Source organism: Anomaloglossus baeobatrachus, chromosome 4 (assembly GCF_048569485.1).
Source record: "Anomaloglossus baeobatrachus isolate aAnoBae1 chromosome 4, aAnoBae1.hap1, whole genome shotgun sequence".
Taxonomy (NCBI): domain Eukaryota; kingdom Metazoa; phylum Chordata; class Amphibia; order Anura; family Aromobatidae; genus Anomaloglossus; species Anomaloglossus baeobatrachus.
This window is the reverse complement of record NC_134356.1, coordinates 472,659,093-472,675,304: the sequence shown is the minus strand read 5'-3', so window position 1 is coordinate 472,675,304 and position 16,212 is coordinate 472,659,093. Positions and strand designations below refer to the sequence as shown.

At 44.1% G+C, this 16,212-nt stretch overlaps 1 protein-coding gene across 1 annotated transcript in view; it reads right to left on the bottom strand.

Annotated features, from left to right (window-relative positions):
• THSD4 (thrombospondin type 1 domain containing 4) overlaps positions 1 to 16,212 on the bottom strand; it is a 1,079,410-nt gene that overhangs the window by 740,279 nt on the left and 322,919 nt on the right. Inside the window, exon 5 of the mRNA XM_075345712.1 lies at positions 3,131 to 3,512. Within this exon, the coding sequence (XP_075201827.1) occupies positions 3,131 to 3,512 (382 nt within the window). The remainder of the gene's footprint in view (positions 1 to 3,130; positions 3,513 to 16,212) is intronic.

The window sequence follows — 16,212 nt, the reverse complement described above, 5'->3', positions numbered from 1 at the left end:
CCGACCGACGGGAGATAGAATGAAAAAAAAAAATGACCGACATCGCTAGTAAAAAGCACAAAACGTGCGTTTTGGACATCGGAGTGCCACACAATGTTTTACGTAAAATCTTTCATGTATTAATCTCAAAAAGTAACATACACCAGCTCTATCTCACTATTGGGTATGTGCCCTTTACATTTCCGCCATGAAAATTCATTTTGGTGTCATTTTGGAAGGTTTTCTGGTGAGTCCGTAAAAATGGCGTAAAACTCGGACAAAATTGTTCACAGCTGTGACTTTTGAGTGATAAATGCTTCAAGGGGTCTTCCCCATGCTGTTGCCATGTCATTTGAGCACTCTTCTGAGACTTTTGTGACATTTTTAGGGTTTCTACATGCTGCCGGGGGTCATTTCAGAAAAATACTCGGGTCTCCCCTAGGATAACATTGGGCTCGGTGCTCAGGCCGAGTACACGAGTATCTTGGGATGCTCGGCCCGAGCCTCGAGCACCCGAGCTTTTTGGTACTCGCTCATCACTAGTCGGCAAGTATGGACCACAACTGCACCTTAACAGCTTCTCTTATGTCTATGACGTTGAGTTTAGGTCAGAAGACCTGCAGTCAGTCCCAAAAACACGATCCATATCCATGATATTCGTATACTGATAACTAAATTTGACCTCCGTGTTGCCATTATAAATTTTGTATAATGTCTACGGATTCTACTAGGTTATTGTTCTGTTAAGATTTTGGGAGTTACAGGTATTCAAAATTTTTGACCCATTTTATTTTGCAGGAGTTCCTGTGGTTATATGGTTACATTCAGCAATCTATGAGCCTCTGGAGGCTAGCGTCTGGTAAAGAAAAATAAAACTGCAGATATGGACAACTTATAATTCAAGAATTAGTCTAAATTTCCTGCTAGAAAGAAATAAAATATTGCTATTATTTGGGGTCCACTTTAGGGCACCAGATGTACAGGTTTAGGCACAAACGTACAAAAGAAACAATGTGGAAATGGTTGAAAGAACGGAACCAAAGTAAAAAAAAAAAAATGGAACTGAAGTAAAAGAAAAGGTTATCATAATGGGGGGGTTATTTAGTAAGGGTAAAATTAGCTTGGATGAGAATATTGGCTCTGCTCCAAGAAGAGGTAAACTAGCTCTCTAGTACCCTCTATTAGTAACTACCCTGCAAGTCAATGTCCCCTGGTCAGTACAGAGCAGGAGACTGGTTAGCTTTGGTTTGGAGAAATTACAGAATCAAGACCCTTTTAGGTGGTTAAATATTGACTTTCAGGATATTTACTGTACCTAAAGGTTGTACTAGACAGTTTGTAAAAAGAGATATTGTGCATACCAAAAATCATGGCCTATAAAATTCCCTGCCCCTGCTCCCCTGTAAAAGTTGCTAAAAATAGTTTTATTGCCTCTTTTAGGATCAACATTGCAAGAGAATAGGCTCAACTAGATGTTAGTTCAACCTCATCAACTACAGTATGTTCCCTTTTATCTGCTCGGTATAGCACACACTGAAATCAAGCAGCCGTTCATGTAAAGGCTCTCATAGATGCAAGATTTAGGTCACAGAATTGACCTAATTTCAGCCAAACCAGATGATCATGAAATGTGTATGGCAGCCTCCTGACTATCCCCAATAGATAATGTTAGTGGAGATAAGGAATGGACAGTTGGACTTTAACCACCGAACCCTATTATTCTCTAAGAACATAGACCCTTCTGAGGAGTCTGCCAGCGGCTTATGCAACTCTCCCCATAGAGTGCACAAGAACGCTTGGCCAAATGTTCATGCGTGGGGGGAGTTTGTAGAGATAGCTATTGGCCTGATGAGCATGTGTGCCGCCCCCGTGCCAGCAGCCGGTGCTGCTCGGATCCGGGCCTGCTGGGGTAGTGGCTCGAGGGTCTCCGGACCCGGGGGTCTCGCGGACACGCCGAATAAATTGTGGGGACGTAGATGTACAGGCTAGGCTGTATTAAGTTTGTGACGCCACCCACGGTGTGTGGTGAGTTGGGACACCACCGCTGCTGTTATGGGGCACCCGGGGGAGATGTAGTGGCAGCTGGATGTTAACCCCTCCATGGGTAGGGATGGTAGCCCCGGGACCCAGTGTCTGGTGCAGGGTATAGCAACGGCAAGGGAATGCTTGATTACTCACAGTCAATAAATCACACGAGTCTCTGGTAAACCAAGGTGCTGGTGGCCGGTGCCGCGGCCGGTTGCATTCGGATCCCCTACCCGGGCTGGTGGTCTCTATCCTTTTCCTCTGCACTGATTTTGTCTAAGGTGGACTTCCTAGTCTGGAACTCAGGAGTCCGCTCTCGGCTGGATGTGGACTAAGGAGCTGTGCCCGCAGACGCTGGCCCATGGGATCTATGGGTCCTGGCGGTGACCTCTTATCCCTATCAGTGGGCTGTTGTCTTCTATGAGGGACTTTGGGTGGGACAGGACCTATAATCCTGGCCTCAATCGGTTAATTAACCAGGCTGCTTGTTTCCGGTCCTGGCTTCAGGGTCCGAGTACCCCCCTTTGTGCTCTGGTTTCCGGGGTCGGTTCCCCGTGTCGGTACCTGCGGGCTACAACCCTGTCCCAGTCCACCTCAGTTCTGCAGAGCCGTCTTCCCGTCCTCTCCTGACGAAGACCACCATCTGCCTCCTAGCCAAAGGCACCAGGGCTCCTACCCTGGTACCGTTCAACTTGAACTTTCACTGCTGGAGCTACACTTAGCTCCAGCCCACACTCCTCTCCACTTGAACTACAGATTAGACTAGCTACTGTTTTCCCGCCTCGGGCTGTCTAGACCCCTGGGTGGGCGTGTCCAACCGCCTGGTCACGCCTACTGGTGTGTCTGTCTTTCCCTAAGTGGGAGGTGACTAGGGTTTCAGGTTAGCTGTGTGTTTCCTTAGTGAGGGATGGTGTTGTGTAGGGGCCTATCTGTGACTACCTGGTTTTGCCAGGGCATCACACATGTACAAAGGTTTTAAAGATTTACAGGGACAAGATTGTAATATATATCAGAAATTGATAGCTTCTCAATAGTATTGTACCAATGTACTGATAAAGTGTTAGAATTTACATTATAAAACAATGTATTTGGTTAGTCTTAATGAAAGTGTGTATTTTGCACTTACATCCTTATTACACAGTTTATACTGTTTGTAGGCTCCAGTACACGTGATAGCTGTAGTTCCACGTTGCGCTTGTGGGTTACTTCTCAGTAGATTGACAGATGTACCTTGTCCAGGAACCTCCGGGTACACACTTTGAGATATTGGTTGGTTCTGAGAATGGGATGGCAGCCACTGATTTGCTGAAGGATTTGTTTCTTGGCGAATGTTACCAATGCTGTATCGATTCTGAGCTATGATTTGCCCATAGCTATGCTGCCTCCCAGGCTGGGACTGCCTCTTTTTTCTTGGTCTGTCTTGACCTGTATCACTTTGCAGAGGTAATATGTAAGGAACTTTTCCATATCCGTAAGATCCTGCACTGACTGGAGTCCTTGTTCGGTTTCTAAATTAGAAGAAACAAAAATATAAAAAAATACTTGAAGAAATAACGTCTTGAAAATCATTCATGTTTAAAGTCATGATAAAGTCATTCATATCTGTTTGAAATCAACACAAGTCACATTTTGCTGTTTTTTTTCATTATTAGTAATGATTTATTTTACTCAAAGTAAACTGTCAGGAGGATTATAGATACATTATTAAAAATTGTCTTGGAAGTTACTGGTTAGGTTTGTCCACCATTCAGCCATAGCAAGACAAGTTGTTACTGCTACACTGCTACCTATCCATTTATTTGAACGGAGAAGCATCAAATGTGAAATTGCAAAGAGAAATTACAGAGGAGGTCATTTATGGCAAATTCTCATAATAAATTCAGCGCATCTTTCTCTAGTGAGACTTGAACAATCGCTCAAGTAAATGTCCCATAAAAGTATCGAAAAGGAACTGGTCATCAGGTTTTCCCAATATAAACTAAGGCCACCACCTTCAATACCACTAATTCAGTAGTCTACCAATCTGTATATAACCCCTAACCCTCTCTGCATATCCCAAGAAATGATTTTTATGATGCCCACATACAACACAGTCTGGTACAATGGGTGTCACTGGTCTTGCTCAGTGCCTCTTATCTCCAATCAATTACCATCCTCCTGCCTTTCTTCATGTGGATGACACATCCTACATTGTCCACACAGTGCCCCTAAATCTCCTGAGTCAGGTGCGAAACGGCCGTCGTTTGTGTGCATCTATCCCTACCCCTCCCCTACATGCCTGAAGATTAAAAGTTCTCTGTTTTCCACTGACCGGTGAGTTGTCTGCTTTACTTATGTTCATATGTTCTGGATCTTTGCAGTGCACCACACGGAGTGGATCAGCCTTGGCAGCTTGTTTGATCAGCGTGACACTGCGCTACTAGTAAGCGGGTATTCATAATAGCAGCAGCGCTGCGTTATTCTATTTGACTCACAGCAGGGAATAGTGCCCGATTTTTTCCTTCTTAAAATTGTGCCCCCAAATCTTGCTTCCTTTCAGTTGTACTTCGCTCTGCCCTTCTGAGGGCACATCAAAATACAGTATTGTAGTGTGCATGCACCACCTTTACTTCCAGGTTGTTAGAGCTTTTTTTGTCCATTTTTTGTCCATTTCCATCCCTTGAGCAATACAGTACTTTGCTCTGAAGAGCAGGGTGAAGTACACTTGCAAAGAAGCAAGAGTGGGGGCACTGTGTGAATGACCTATAAAATGTCACCCAGATGAAGTAGGGCAACAGGATGGTGATTCCGGGGAGAGAATAGGTGGTGAGTAAGAGCAGTGACGCTCAGCGGATCAGACTGTGCCATATAAGGGGATTAAAAAAGGTATTTTTGCAACATTCAGAGGGGTTAAGGGCTTACATACAAGTTGATAGACTACTGTAAAAGAGTGGGTAAAGGTGGTGGCCTTAGGTTATATTGAGAAAATCGGGTGACAGGTTCCCTTTAAACAAATTGCATAACGTTTGATTATGAAACAAGTAAAGAGGACCAAACTTGATATATCTGTTAATAAACAACATTATGAGAGCTGCCAGGTCTTCTTTATAAGCTGTATTTATAGCAAAACAATTCCAATACTATAGAAGAGAATTTGATAAAAGGGGTTCCAATTGGCAACACCACAGACCCAAGCATTTTTTGTGATTACCATAATATCCAAGTTAAGCTCCCTTCTGCTCATTTAGAAGACATATCTCATTTACAACACAAAGTTTGATTGAGATCTGTAAACTACATAATTAAAATGTGAAATACTATGGAGACGTGGCTAACTTGTGCAAGGGTGGATGCAATCTGGGATATCTAATAAAATAGTCAGTTAATGGCTAGCTTTTGTATGTACTTTATACTGTACAGTTCATCCTCTTCACTGGAGATCCATCCATCATATCCATGTAAAATAAAGACCTCTTCTAGCTTCCCACTAGCACTGCTGATGATTTTATACTGCTCACTTATACTGATCTGCAGTACCCAGCAGCTTGTGCTACACACTGGATGGAGCAGTGCAGTGTAGTTCTGTTCAATGTTTCATCTGGCAGCCATGCTGATCATGGGGACACTGGTTGTCAGACTCCCACAGATCTTCTGTTCATGTCGTATTTTAGATTTAGGTTAACAATATCATGTGACCAGAGAATCAGAGGATCGGAAGCAGCAGTAGCAGCAGCGCCGGAGACATCAGCACCATGGACAGGTAAATATAAAAATTATGCTGTCCGTGTGCTATGTGGATGTCACACGGATAGCACACTGACAGCACACGCTGAACACACACATGGACAACACGCACCTACACCACGGACCATGCAAAACATCTGTGTTTTGCATGGACATGTGAAAGAGGCCAAAGGGACAGTGCGCTATTTCAAGGAAATGCCTCTCAGCCTATCGCAGATCAAAGTACGCCTGCGCAGGACCTCACTGTCGGCTAGTGTAGATGATGTAGAACGCATCATCCACACTAGCTTCAGAAGAAGGACAAAGATGGTCGAAAGAGGAGACGTGGGACCCAGAGAACGGAGACTCCCATCCGACCCGTCTGCTCCGCACCGACCATTACATAAGTATTATGAACATCCAGTGACAGGTTTCCTGTCTTGTTTAAGGATCTTGAATAAAAACAAATATCTTTATAAAACTAAAGGGCTATGGAGGGAATGCATGAGCCAAAATATTTACTTGGTTCCACCTTGCTGGTCAAATTTGTCCCTAAAACTAGACTGGAACAAAAAAAGACAGATATTATTTAACCTGCAGTGTTTTTTTTTTAGCATTTTCATAACTGGAAAGAGTATAAATCAGCTGTGAAGGAAATATATAATTGTAGGAGAAATGTATAACAGCTTACTCTGGAGGTGTCAAACATGGCACCTCAGCTCTGGTCTCTGAGGCTCAAAGCGTTAGCAAATGGTCTGTAGCTATGCAGAAAATGTCCCATTTATTGTATAGAGAGGACGGATGGAGGCATAAGATAGTTAATATGTAAAGTACTTGCCCAATTAGCCCATGGTCCAATTCCAACCCAACAATTTTAATATTCCAATCTAGGCAGTCCTGGAAGCACGAGCCCAGGGTCAAGCATATAAAAGCTGGGTTGCACAAAAGAAATGGTGGTTGTGATCCATAATTCATTTTCTCCTCCCCAAGGAAACAGAAGACCACTAGGTATTTTCTGTTATTTCTCCTTTTTTATTTTATAACTGTTTTTCATATGTGTGTTTTATTTTGACCTTTTTATATATTTTTTAAGCACTAAGTGTTTTGTATTAAAGTTTAAAATATTTATGTTTGATCCTTGCATGCTCTAAGGAATCCATAGCCTTAGAGAGAGTGTGTGACCCCTTTTGTCAGACAGTATTATCTATTTTGGGGCCTCAGGTGCTTGACGAGTGGTAGCAACATGTTGTGTAGCCGGGGTGTGATCTATGCTCACATGTTAAACTCGAACAGAAGTTGAGTGCTACATTGAGAGGAGATAAAATAACCCTTGCAGGCGCACCCCACGTCACATGCTGAGAAGTAAGTACATGACCTGCTTTACTGTAAATTATTCCATGAGTTAAGGCTTTAAAATACAAATGAAACATATGTGAAGGCCATATAGAAGTTATGAATAATAACTACAGATAATATATATAGGTTTCCCAAAAATAAACTCTGTGTCAGTATATTAATTGTCCACCAAAAGGTTATCCTGGTTTGAGACAAAAGTTTACAGTCTATGTGAACATCTGCACTCTTGCTGCATTTCCCGGAACTCCAATGCTTGCCGGTGGTCAAATGACAACAAGTTGCGATTTGCATAGTTGTGGCCACATGCCAACTAGATAAAAGGAGAAAAAAAAGAGTCGCTGTATATAGGGATCAACCAATAAGATTTGTTCAATTAACAAACGGTAATTTTATTGATACAAAATTTGCACATACATAATAACCACACAAGACAATGAAAGGTCAATGGATTAAAAACATTTAAAATACAGAAAATCAACGAACACCCCAATACATAGCTCCATATCAGGAACCTAACACCAAAATCCCAAGTAGGACTATACTAGGTGTATTACTCAATAATAAATATATGCTCAGGTGCAGGACATGAGTGTGATCTATCACTGCAAACCATACAGTTTATCCTATCACACACAAAAGTATAGTACTATATCTGACACCACCATAAATACATATAAAATGCTAACAAACCACCAGCAGGGTAAATGTTATAATTTCAATGTGCCAGAGTCAAATGGTTAAACAAGGTAAACCACTAACCACCCAGAAACATCCAAGTTAAATCATCAAATTATATTACCACCCACTAGAGGTCGCATATTGAAGTGGTGCAGGGTCCCAGGATCGGTGTAAGTATGGGGTGTTGCCCCACGCGTATCGCCACAAACAATGTGGCTTCCTCAAGGGCCAAAAAGTAAATGCACGTGCCAACTAGACTCATTCAGCTTCTCTAAATAGAAGAGTATTGAACCTGATGGGTAGAGATGAGCAAACCCGAGGTTCGTTGTAAAGTGTTTGTAACAAACACAGACTTTAAAAAAAAGGAGTTCTGGTGCTTTATGTATGCAAACCACTCGCGCGAGCATCGCTGCACTCGTTTATGTTCAGTGTTTGATCGGCTTGCACTGAGGGTAAGAACAGCCTAAATTGGATGTAGTGTGCGCCAAACAAAAAAAAATGGGAAAACCTCACTCGCCTGCCCTCGGAAGTGATCTGTTTATGGCTGGCTGCATGTGGGCGGAGACCCGAACGGCCCAATCAGCAACTTCAATTGGGGTTCAGGTCAAGTCCAGGTCCCAAGCCGAACTTTGTCAAATTTCCGGCTGCACCTCCCAAACTAAACTTCCATGGGTTCACTTATCTCTACTGATGAGTCAAAGTCGTCACATGACTGTATGTATGTAAATCACGTGCATGCGGTCACGTCGCAACTAGCACAGGGAATATTCAACTAGCACAGGAAATATTGCAAAATTCTGACCACATGTGCCCAATTCTGCAATCTACATTCCAATAAAGTGATTGCAGACTTCTATCCCAATTCTGGATAACCCCTTTAATGTTACTTGTATAATATATGTTATTTATACAGTAGGTTTTGAGAAAATAGGAAATACAGTATGAGCAGAGAAACATTTATACCTTTTTAGCACTACAATTCTAAATAAAATAAAACAGAAATATATGCATTTTTAGATTTTCAGCAATGTTTTTAATGTCTACATCATTTTTTTTTGCAACAAAAAGTTATAGTGGGAACTTTGTGCAATGAGCTGGAACAGACTGTATGAAGGGCAATAGGGGCAATTGCTCAGGGGCCTTACTCACTCAGTTCCCACGTATTTAAGTTTAACATGTGTCAGCAAAGGTGATTCTAAAGCTTTTACTAATATTTATTACTAAGGGTCAGAGCATTCTCCTGCCTGCACTGCTAAGTAGAAGAAATCAGATGGATGAACATGCATGCTCACAGTCCTAGGGGAACAGACTGCACTGATCTGTACAAGCAAAGTATGCAACACACTGAAGACTTTTTTTTACCTGTACAAAAAGACTGGCACTTAAGTTTTTTGCAGAAAAATATAAATCAATCAATTATTCTTATTACGCAAGTTCCGGTCTTTTTGCGCTTATTCACTTGGATAGCGACACAAGAATCTAACATATAAACTGAGTACTGAATTAATTTTCTACGCTATGAAATCTTTTTTAACCAAAAACAGACACTGAGTGCTCACGGGCCTCCACCAACGTGTAGCCTGGTGAATAGGTCTTATATATATTGAAGTAAGAACTGCAAACTTTATAACCTTGAACTGTGTATTTCTATGGTATGGTCAGCAGCACATCAGTGTGTACAATTTGAATGACTAGCTCTAGGCAATAAGCCAAAGGATTATATTTAGGTGGTATATAGGGTTGCTATGTGGGCAATGACAGCTAGGTTTAAAGTGGGCAATATATAAGTAGTATTATTTCCATGAAGCTTTTAAGTGTCCACTAGCAATTATTGTTGGCTTCAGTTTGCCAACCAGCTCGCAGAGTCATCAAAATGGCTTCAAGGCTTCAATTTCTGATTTGGATTTTTCTTCTCGGTAGAGAAGCATAGCATACAAATTTTTTTCTGGGTAGGAATGCATAGCAGACTATGTTATTTGTCCAGTTAATTCAACATGAAACTGACTGTAACAGAACAAAACCTAAGTGATCGGTGTCATAAATTCACATTAAAATCAATTTAGACCGTAAAGGGGTTGTCCGGTCTAAAATGATAAGTCTGAAGTCACTCATTGTGACTGCAGACTTATGAATCCTCCAGCGTATACACTGCTTGCCATGACTATTCACCTGGAATGGCGGTCACATGACTGCAATTGTGCAACATGCATGTTCCAGAACCAGACTAGTCGGCATGACATTACTCAACACAAGTGTATTGAGCAAATCCGCGCCCACTGGACAGCTGCACCTACTAGTCAGACGTGCTCACACCATTGTAAAGCCTATCAAAAATTTTACATCTTCATATTTGCTTGCTGTACAAAATAGTGCCATGTTCCTGAACTGCCACATGTGATTATATGACCTCCAATGCTTTACTTTCTTCTATAGTTGGTTCAAAGCACCAAGATGTCCTGTCTGTCCACTGAATAGCCAAGCTATAGCCTCTGCACTGAGTGCTCAACAATGATGTCATAGGGCCTGACCTGGCATTCTTGGCAAGATTTAGAGTAAATTGGGATGTGCAAAGGAAGGGAGAGCAGTAGAGGATGCTGTAGGCTTCTCACTGAGCAAGTAATCTTAAAAGCTTGTGAATTCATCAAGTGAGGGTGATGGTTAGTGTTTCAGAGAGCAAGATTACATTAGACAACATGAATACATTATATGGATGATTGATTCCATACAGTACACTGGAACTGTATGGGGCCCAATGTCAGCACATGTATGACTGCAGGAGAATGTCAACACAGCACATATATGGTATAGTAGGAGTGATGCCAGGAAGGAGAAACTGCGTGGGAAGCGATTTATCCATCTTGAGACTGTATATTAGTCTTTAGATGGTGCTTTGTAGGTGGAGTGGTGAGTAGAGATGAGCGAACCGGTCGTGGTTCGGCTCGAGTTCGGTTCGTCGAACGGAGGTCCCATTCGAGTTCGGTTCGTCGAACGTTCGACGAACCCAACTCGAACCGCATAGGAAACAATGGCAGGCATTCACAAACACATAAAAACACCTAGAAAACACCCTCAAAGGTGTCCAAAAGGTGACAAACAACTCACAACACAACACAAACACATGGGAAAGTGACAAGGACATATACTCATGCGAAAACAAAAGAGCTGGACAAAGAAAAAGAGGAGGAGACACAGATATAGGCATGGCACGCCCTTCTAAAATCATGTAAAACACCGCAAGGTGACTCCAAGCGGAGTCTCCCTTTTTTCCAAAAATTGGGCCACACAGACACCCCATCAGTGGCAGCAGTTGTGCCCCAGTTGTACACTTCACAGCTAGATTTGCATCAAGCACATTCAAAAATACGCCATCCTTAACTGTCTCCAGGATGACACCGGGGTAGGTAGCAAAGTCTTTGCTGAACCATGACTTGTTCATCTTAGCTCCTTTTAAAAAACACAGCAAGCAAGGGTTACTCCAAGCGGAGTCTCCCTTTTTTCCAAAAATTGGGTCACACAGACACCCCATCAGTGGCAGCAGTTGTGCCCCAGTTGTACACTTCACAGCTAGATTTGCATCAAGCACATTCAAAAATACGCCATAATTAACCGTCCCCAGCATGACACCGGGGTAGGTAGATAAAGTCTTTGCTGAACCATGACTTGTTCATCTTGGCTCCTTTTAAAAAAACACAGCAAGCAAGGGTTCCTCCAAGCGGAGTCTCCCTTTTTTTCCAAAAATTGGGCCACACAGACACCCACCCCTTCAGTGGCAGCACTTGTGCCCCAGTTGTAGACTTCACAGCTAGATTTGCAGCAAGCACATTCAAAAATACGCCATCCTTAACCGTCCCCAGGATGACACCGGGGTATGTAGATAAAGTCTTTGCTGAACCATGACTTGTTCATCTTGGATCATTTTTAAAAACAATGTAAGCAAGGGTTACTCCAAGCGGAGTCTCCCTTTTTTCCAAAAATTGGGCCACACACACACCCCATCAGTGGCAGCACTTGTGCCCTAGTTGAAAACAGGATGTTTTGATTTGCATCAATCACATTCCAAATCCACAAGCATTTACTCTCCCCAGGATGACACAGGGGTAGTAAATTCCTTGTGGATCCATGACTTGTTCATTTTGATGAACGTTAGTCTGTCCATATTGTCACTGGACAGACGCGTGTGCTTATCTGTCAGCACACACCCAGCAGCACTGAAGACACGTTCAGAGACAACGCTGGCAGCTGGACACGACAAAATCTCCAAGGCGTAACTGGAGAGCTCTGGCCATTTTTCAAGATTTGAAGCCCAAAATGAGCAAGGCTCCATTTGCAAAGTCATGGCATCAATGTTCATTTGGAGATACTCCTGTATCATCCTCTCCAGACGTTGACTATGTGTCAGACTTGTTGTCTCTGGAGGCCTTGCAAAGGACGGTCTAAAAATATTATGAAAAGATTCCATAAAATTGCTGTTACCAGAACCAGATACGGTGCTACTGGTACGGGTAGACTGTTGAAGATGACGAGACCGTCCCATGTTTGTCAAGTTACAACTGGGAGATTCACTTCCTGCACCTGCACGGTTGTTTGGTGGAAAAGCCGAGCTAAGATCGAGTAACAGCTTCTGCTGATACTCCTGCATACGTGCGTCCCTTTCTATGGCTGGAATTATGTCATAAAAGTTGGACTTGTACCGGGGATCTAATAGTGTGGCAAGCCAGTAGTCATCATCACTTCTAATTTTGACAATACGAGGGTCATGTTGGAGGTAGTGCAGCAAGAAGGCGCTCATGTGTCTTGCGCAGCCATGCGGACCAAGTCCACGCTGTGTTTGTGGCATAGAGGTGCTAACCGTTCTTTCTTCCTCTGACATCTCCCCCCAACCTCTTTCAACTGAAATTTGACCAAGGTCTCCCTCATCCGCTGAGTCTTCCATGTCCATGGACAGTTCGTCATCCATTTCTTCATGTTCTCCTGCAACTTCCTCAACATTTCGCCTGCTACCATGCGCCCTTGTTGATCCCTGTCCCCCATGGTCCCATGCCTGCCACGTTGGTGATGATGAACGTCTGGACCTTGGTGATGTTGTTTTGTCTTGTGCATATGAATCCTCCTGTAGTTCCTCCCCTTCCTGTGGTCTCACCCCCTGACTCCGAATAGTGTTTAGCGTGTGCTCCAGCATGTAAATGACTGGAATTGTCATGCTAATAATGGCATTGTCAGCGCTAAACATATTCGTCGCCAAGTCGAAACATGCATAGGTCCTTGATCTGAGACCAATCCATCAGGGTGATCTGCCCCACCTCTGCATCTCGTTGGCCCAGGCTATACGTCATGACGTATTGCACCAGGGCTCGGCGGTGCTGCCACAGTCGCTGTAACATGTGGAGAGTTGAATTCCAGCGTGTCGGCACATTGCATTTCAGGCGATGAACCGGCAGGCCGAAAGACATCTGGAGCGATGCAAGTCGCTCAGCTGCGGCGGTTGAACGGCGGAAGTGAGCAGACAGTTTTCGTGCCCTGGTCAGAAGGCCATCTAGGCAGGGATAGTGTGTTAAAAATTGCTGGACAACAAGGTTCAACACGTGAGCCATACAAGGCACGTGTGTCACCTTGCCCAGGCGAAGGGCCGCACCCAGGTTTGCAGCATTGTCGCACACGGCCTTACCAGGCTGCAGGTTGAGTGGAGACAACCATTTATTAAACTCAGTCTCCAGAGCTGCCCACAACTCAGTCGCTGTGTGACTCCTATTCCAAGACATGTCAAGCAAAAGACCGCCGGATGCCGTTGCGCTCTGCTGCCAGCATAGTAATGAGGGGTGCATGATTCCTTCTGCGCAGTGCGAACGCTGGTGGCCTGACCAGGCAGGCTTGGGGCAGAGGTGGAGGACCCAGATGAGGAGGAGGAGGCAGAAGCAGTGGCGGAACTTGGACAGACAGAGGATTGACACACAAGTCATGGGGACGGCAAGACTTGTGCAGCAGACCCTTCACCATCTATCACCATAGTTACCCAGTGCCCAGTCAGCGACATGTAACGTCCCTGTCCATGCTTACTGGTCCAAGTATCGGTGGTGAAATGCACCCGTTGACACACAGAGTTTCTCAAGGAAGCGGTGATGTTGTGTGTGACATGCTGGTGTAGCGTGGGCACACCTTTCTTAGAGAAGTAGTGGCGACTGGGCATCTGGTACTGGGGGACCAGCGACAGACATAAGGTCTCTAAAATCCTGTGTGTCCACCAAGCGGAAAGGCAGCATTTCGGTAGCCAAGAGCTTACAGAGGGATAAAGTCAACCTCTTAGCTTTGTCATGGGTCGCAGGAAATGGCCTTTTATTTGTCCACATCTGAGGAACAGAGATCTGGCTGCTGTGTGTAGACGGTGTTGAGTAGGGTGTCCCTGGAAAAATGCAGCTTTGTGAGGAAAGTGCAGGCACAGACATAATATCGCCTTCATCCAACGTTGGTGCTATCGATGTCTGAGAGAGCTGTACACACGTACTTGTTTCCCCTTCCAAACCAAATGACAACCTACCAAGCAAACTGTCTGTTGCGGTTACAGTGGTGGAAGTTGTGCGTGGAAAACCAGGTGTGACAGCTGTCCCCACAGTCCTAGAAGATGAAGAGCGCGCGGATGCACTAGAAGGGGCAGGCGGTGGATGGTTCGCTCCGCTAGGCCGCATTGCAGCACGGTGAGCTTCCCACCGGGACATATGATATTTATTCATGTGACGATTCATGGAAGAAGTTGTCAAACTGCTGAGGTTTTGACCTCTACTAACAGAATCATGACAAATTTTACAGATCACATAATTTGGGCGATCTTTTGCTATGTCAAAAAAGGACCAGGCTAGGCAAGGCTTAGGGGGCATGTGACCTGCTGATCCACCCCGACTAGTGCTCAGAGGCACAGTGGTGGCTGAGGATGCAGTTGTAGACGTGCTACCAGTACTCCTACTCTGTCCAGGAAGGCGCAAGGTAACTTTGTCATCAGTTGCATCCTCCTCCACCGCCTCTGTTGACCTCCTCGAGTGCCTGACTGTGGGTTGACAGTAGGTGGGATCTAGAACTTCCTCATCAATTGTTGTGTTTGCACTCCCCTCACCCTCAGACCGAGCCTCTTCTTGCCCTGACCGAATATTTAAGTTGTCATCCCAATCTGGTATCTGCGTCTCATCGTCATCAGTATGTTCCTCATTGTCTATAACAACAGGTGTTACAGTTGGTGAAAAAGGGTCAACATTATGCTCAGAAACTTGGTCCTCACGGCCTGAATCAGAGTCACAAAGGTTCTGGGCATCACTGCAGACCATTTCCTGGTCTGTACTCACTGTAGCTTGGGAACAGACCTCTGATTCCCAGGCTATAGTGTGACTGAACAGCTCTGCAGACTCAGCCATCTCAGTTCCACTATACTGTGCAGGGCGGATGGAGACTTCAGAGCTGGGAGAAAGCAAGTTTGATTGGGATAACAACTCAGAGGACTGGTGTTTTTTGGATGCGGTAGTTGAGGTGGCGGAGAGGGCACTTGTTGGACCACTTGAGATCCATTCAAGCATTTTCCTTTTTTAGCCATCATCTACCTTTGTTCCAGTTGTTCGTGTCCGTAAAAAAGGGAGCACATCGGATTGTCCGCGGTAAGTAGTAGACATCTTACTTTTGCTGGAAGATGGTCTATCTTCAGCAGATGTTAATGGAGCTTTGCCACCTTCCCCATGGACAAACCCTTTTTTTCCTTTTCCCACACGACTCTTCCCCTTTCCACCAGCATCTGTCATTTTGCCACTCATTTTGATAGCGACAAGATTGTGCACTTAAAATGTGGTAGTAAAAATTGAGAGGTGGTGTAGATTTCAGCGGTGGTCTAGCTTTATTAACAGCAGAATAACAACAATAATTATCCCTGACAATGCAACTACGGCCCTTAAACTGGCAGCAGTGTTTGCTAGTATAATGGCTTAGTAACAATCAGTTTGAGTGTGCAATGCAGGCAGACGTGCTGCAAATATCTTTGCACTAGTGGGACAATACAGAAGTCCAACAGCCACTTTTATGATGCCACTAAGTTCACTCATTGTTTGCTAGTATAATGGCTTAGTAACAATAAGTTTGAGTGTGCAATGCAGGCAGACATGCTGCAAATATCTTTGCACTAGTGGGACAATACAGAAGTCCACAGCCACTTTTATGATGCCACTAAGTTCACTCAGTGTTTGCTAGTATAATGGCTTAGTAACAATGAATTTGAGTGTGCAATGCAGGCAGACGTACTGCAAATATCTTTGCACTAGTGGGACAATACAGAAGTCCAACAGCCACGTTTAGGATGCCACTAAGTTCACTCAGTGTTTGCTAGTATAATGGCTTAGTAACAATGAGTTTGAGTGTGCAATGCAGAGGTGCTGCAAATATCTTTGCACTAGTGGGACAATAGAGAAGTCCAACAGCCACTTTTATGATGCCACTAAGTTCACT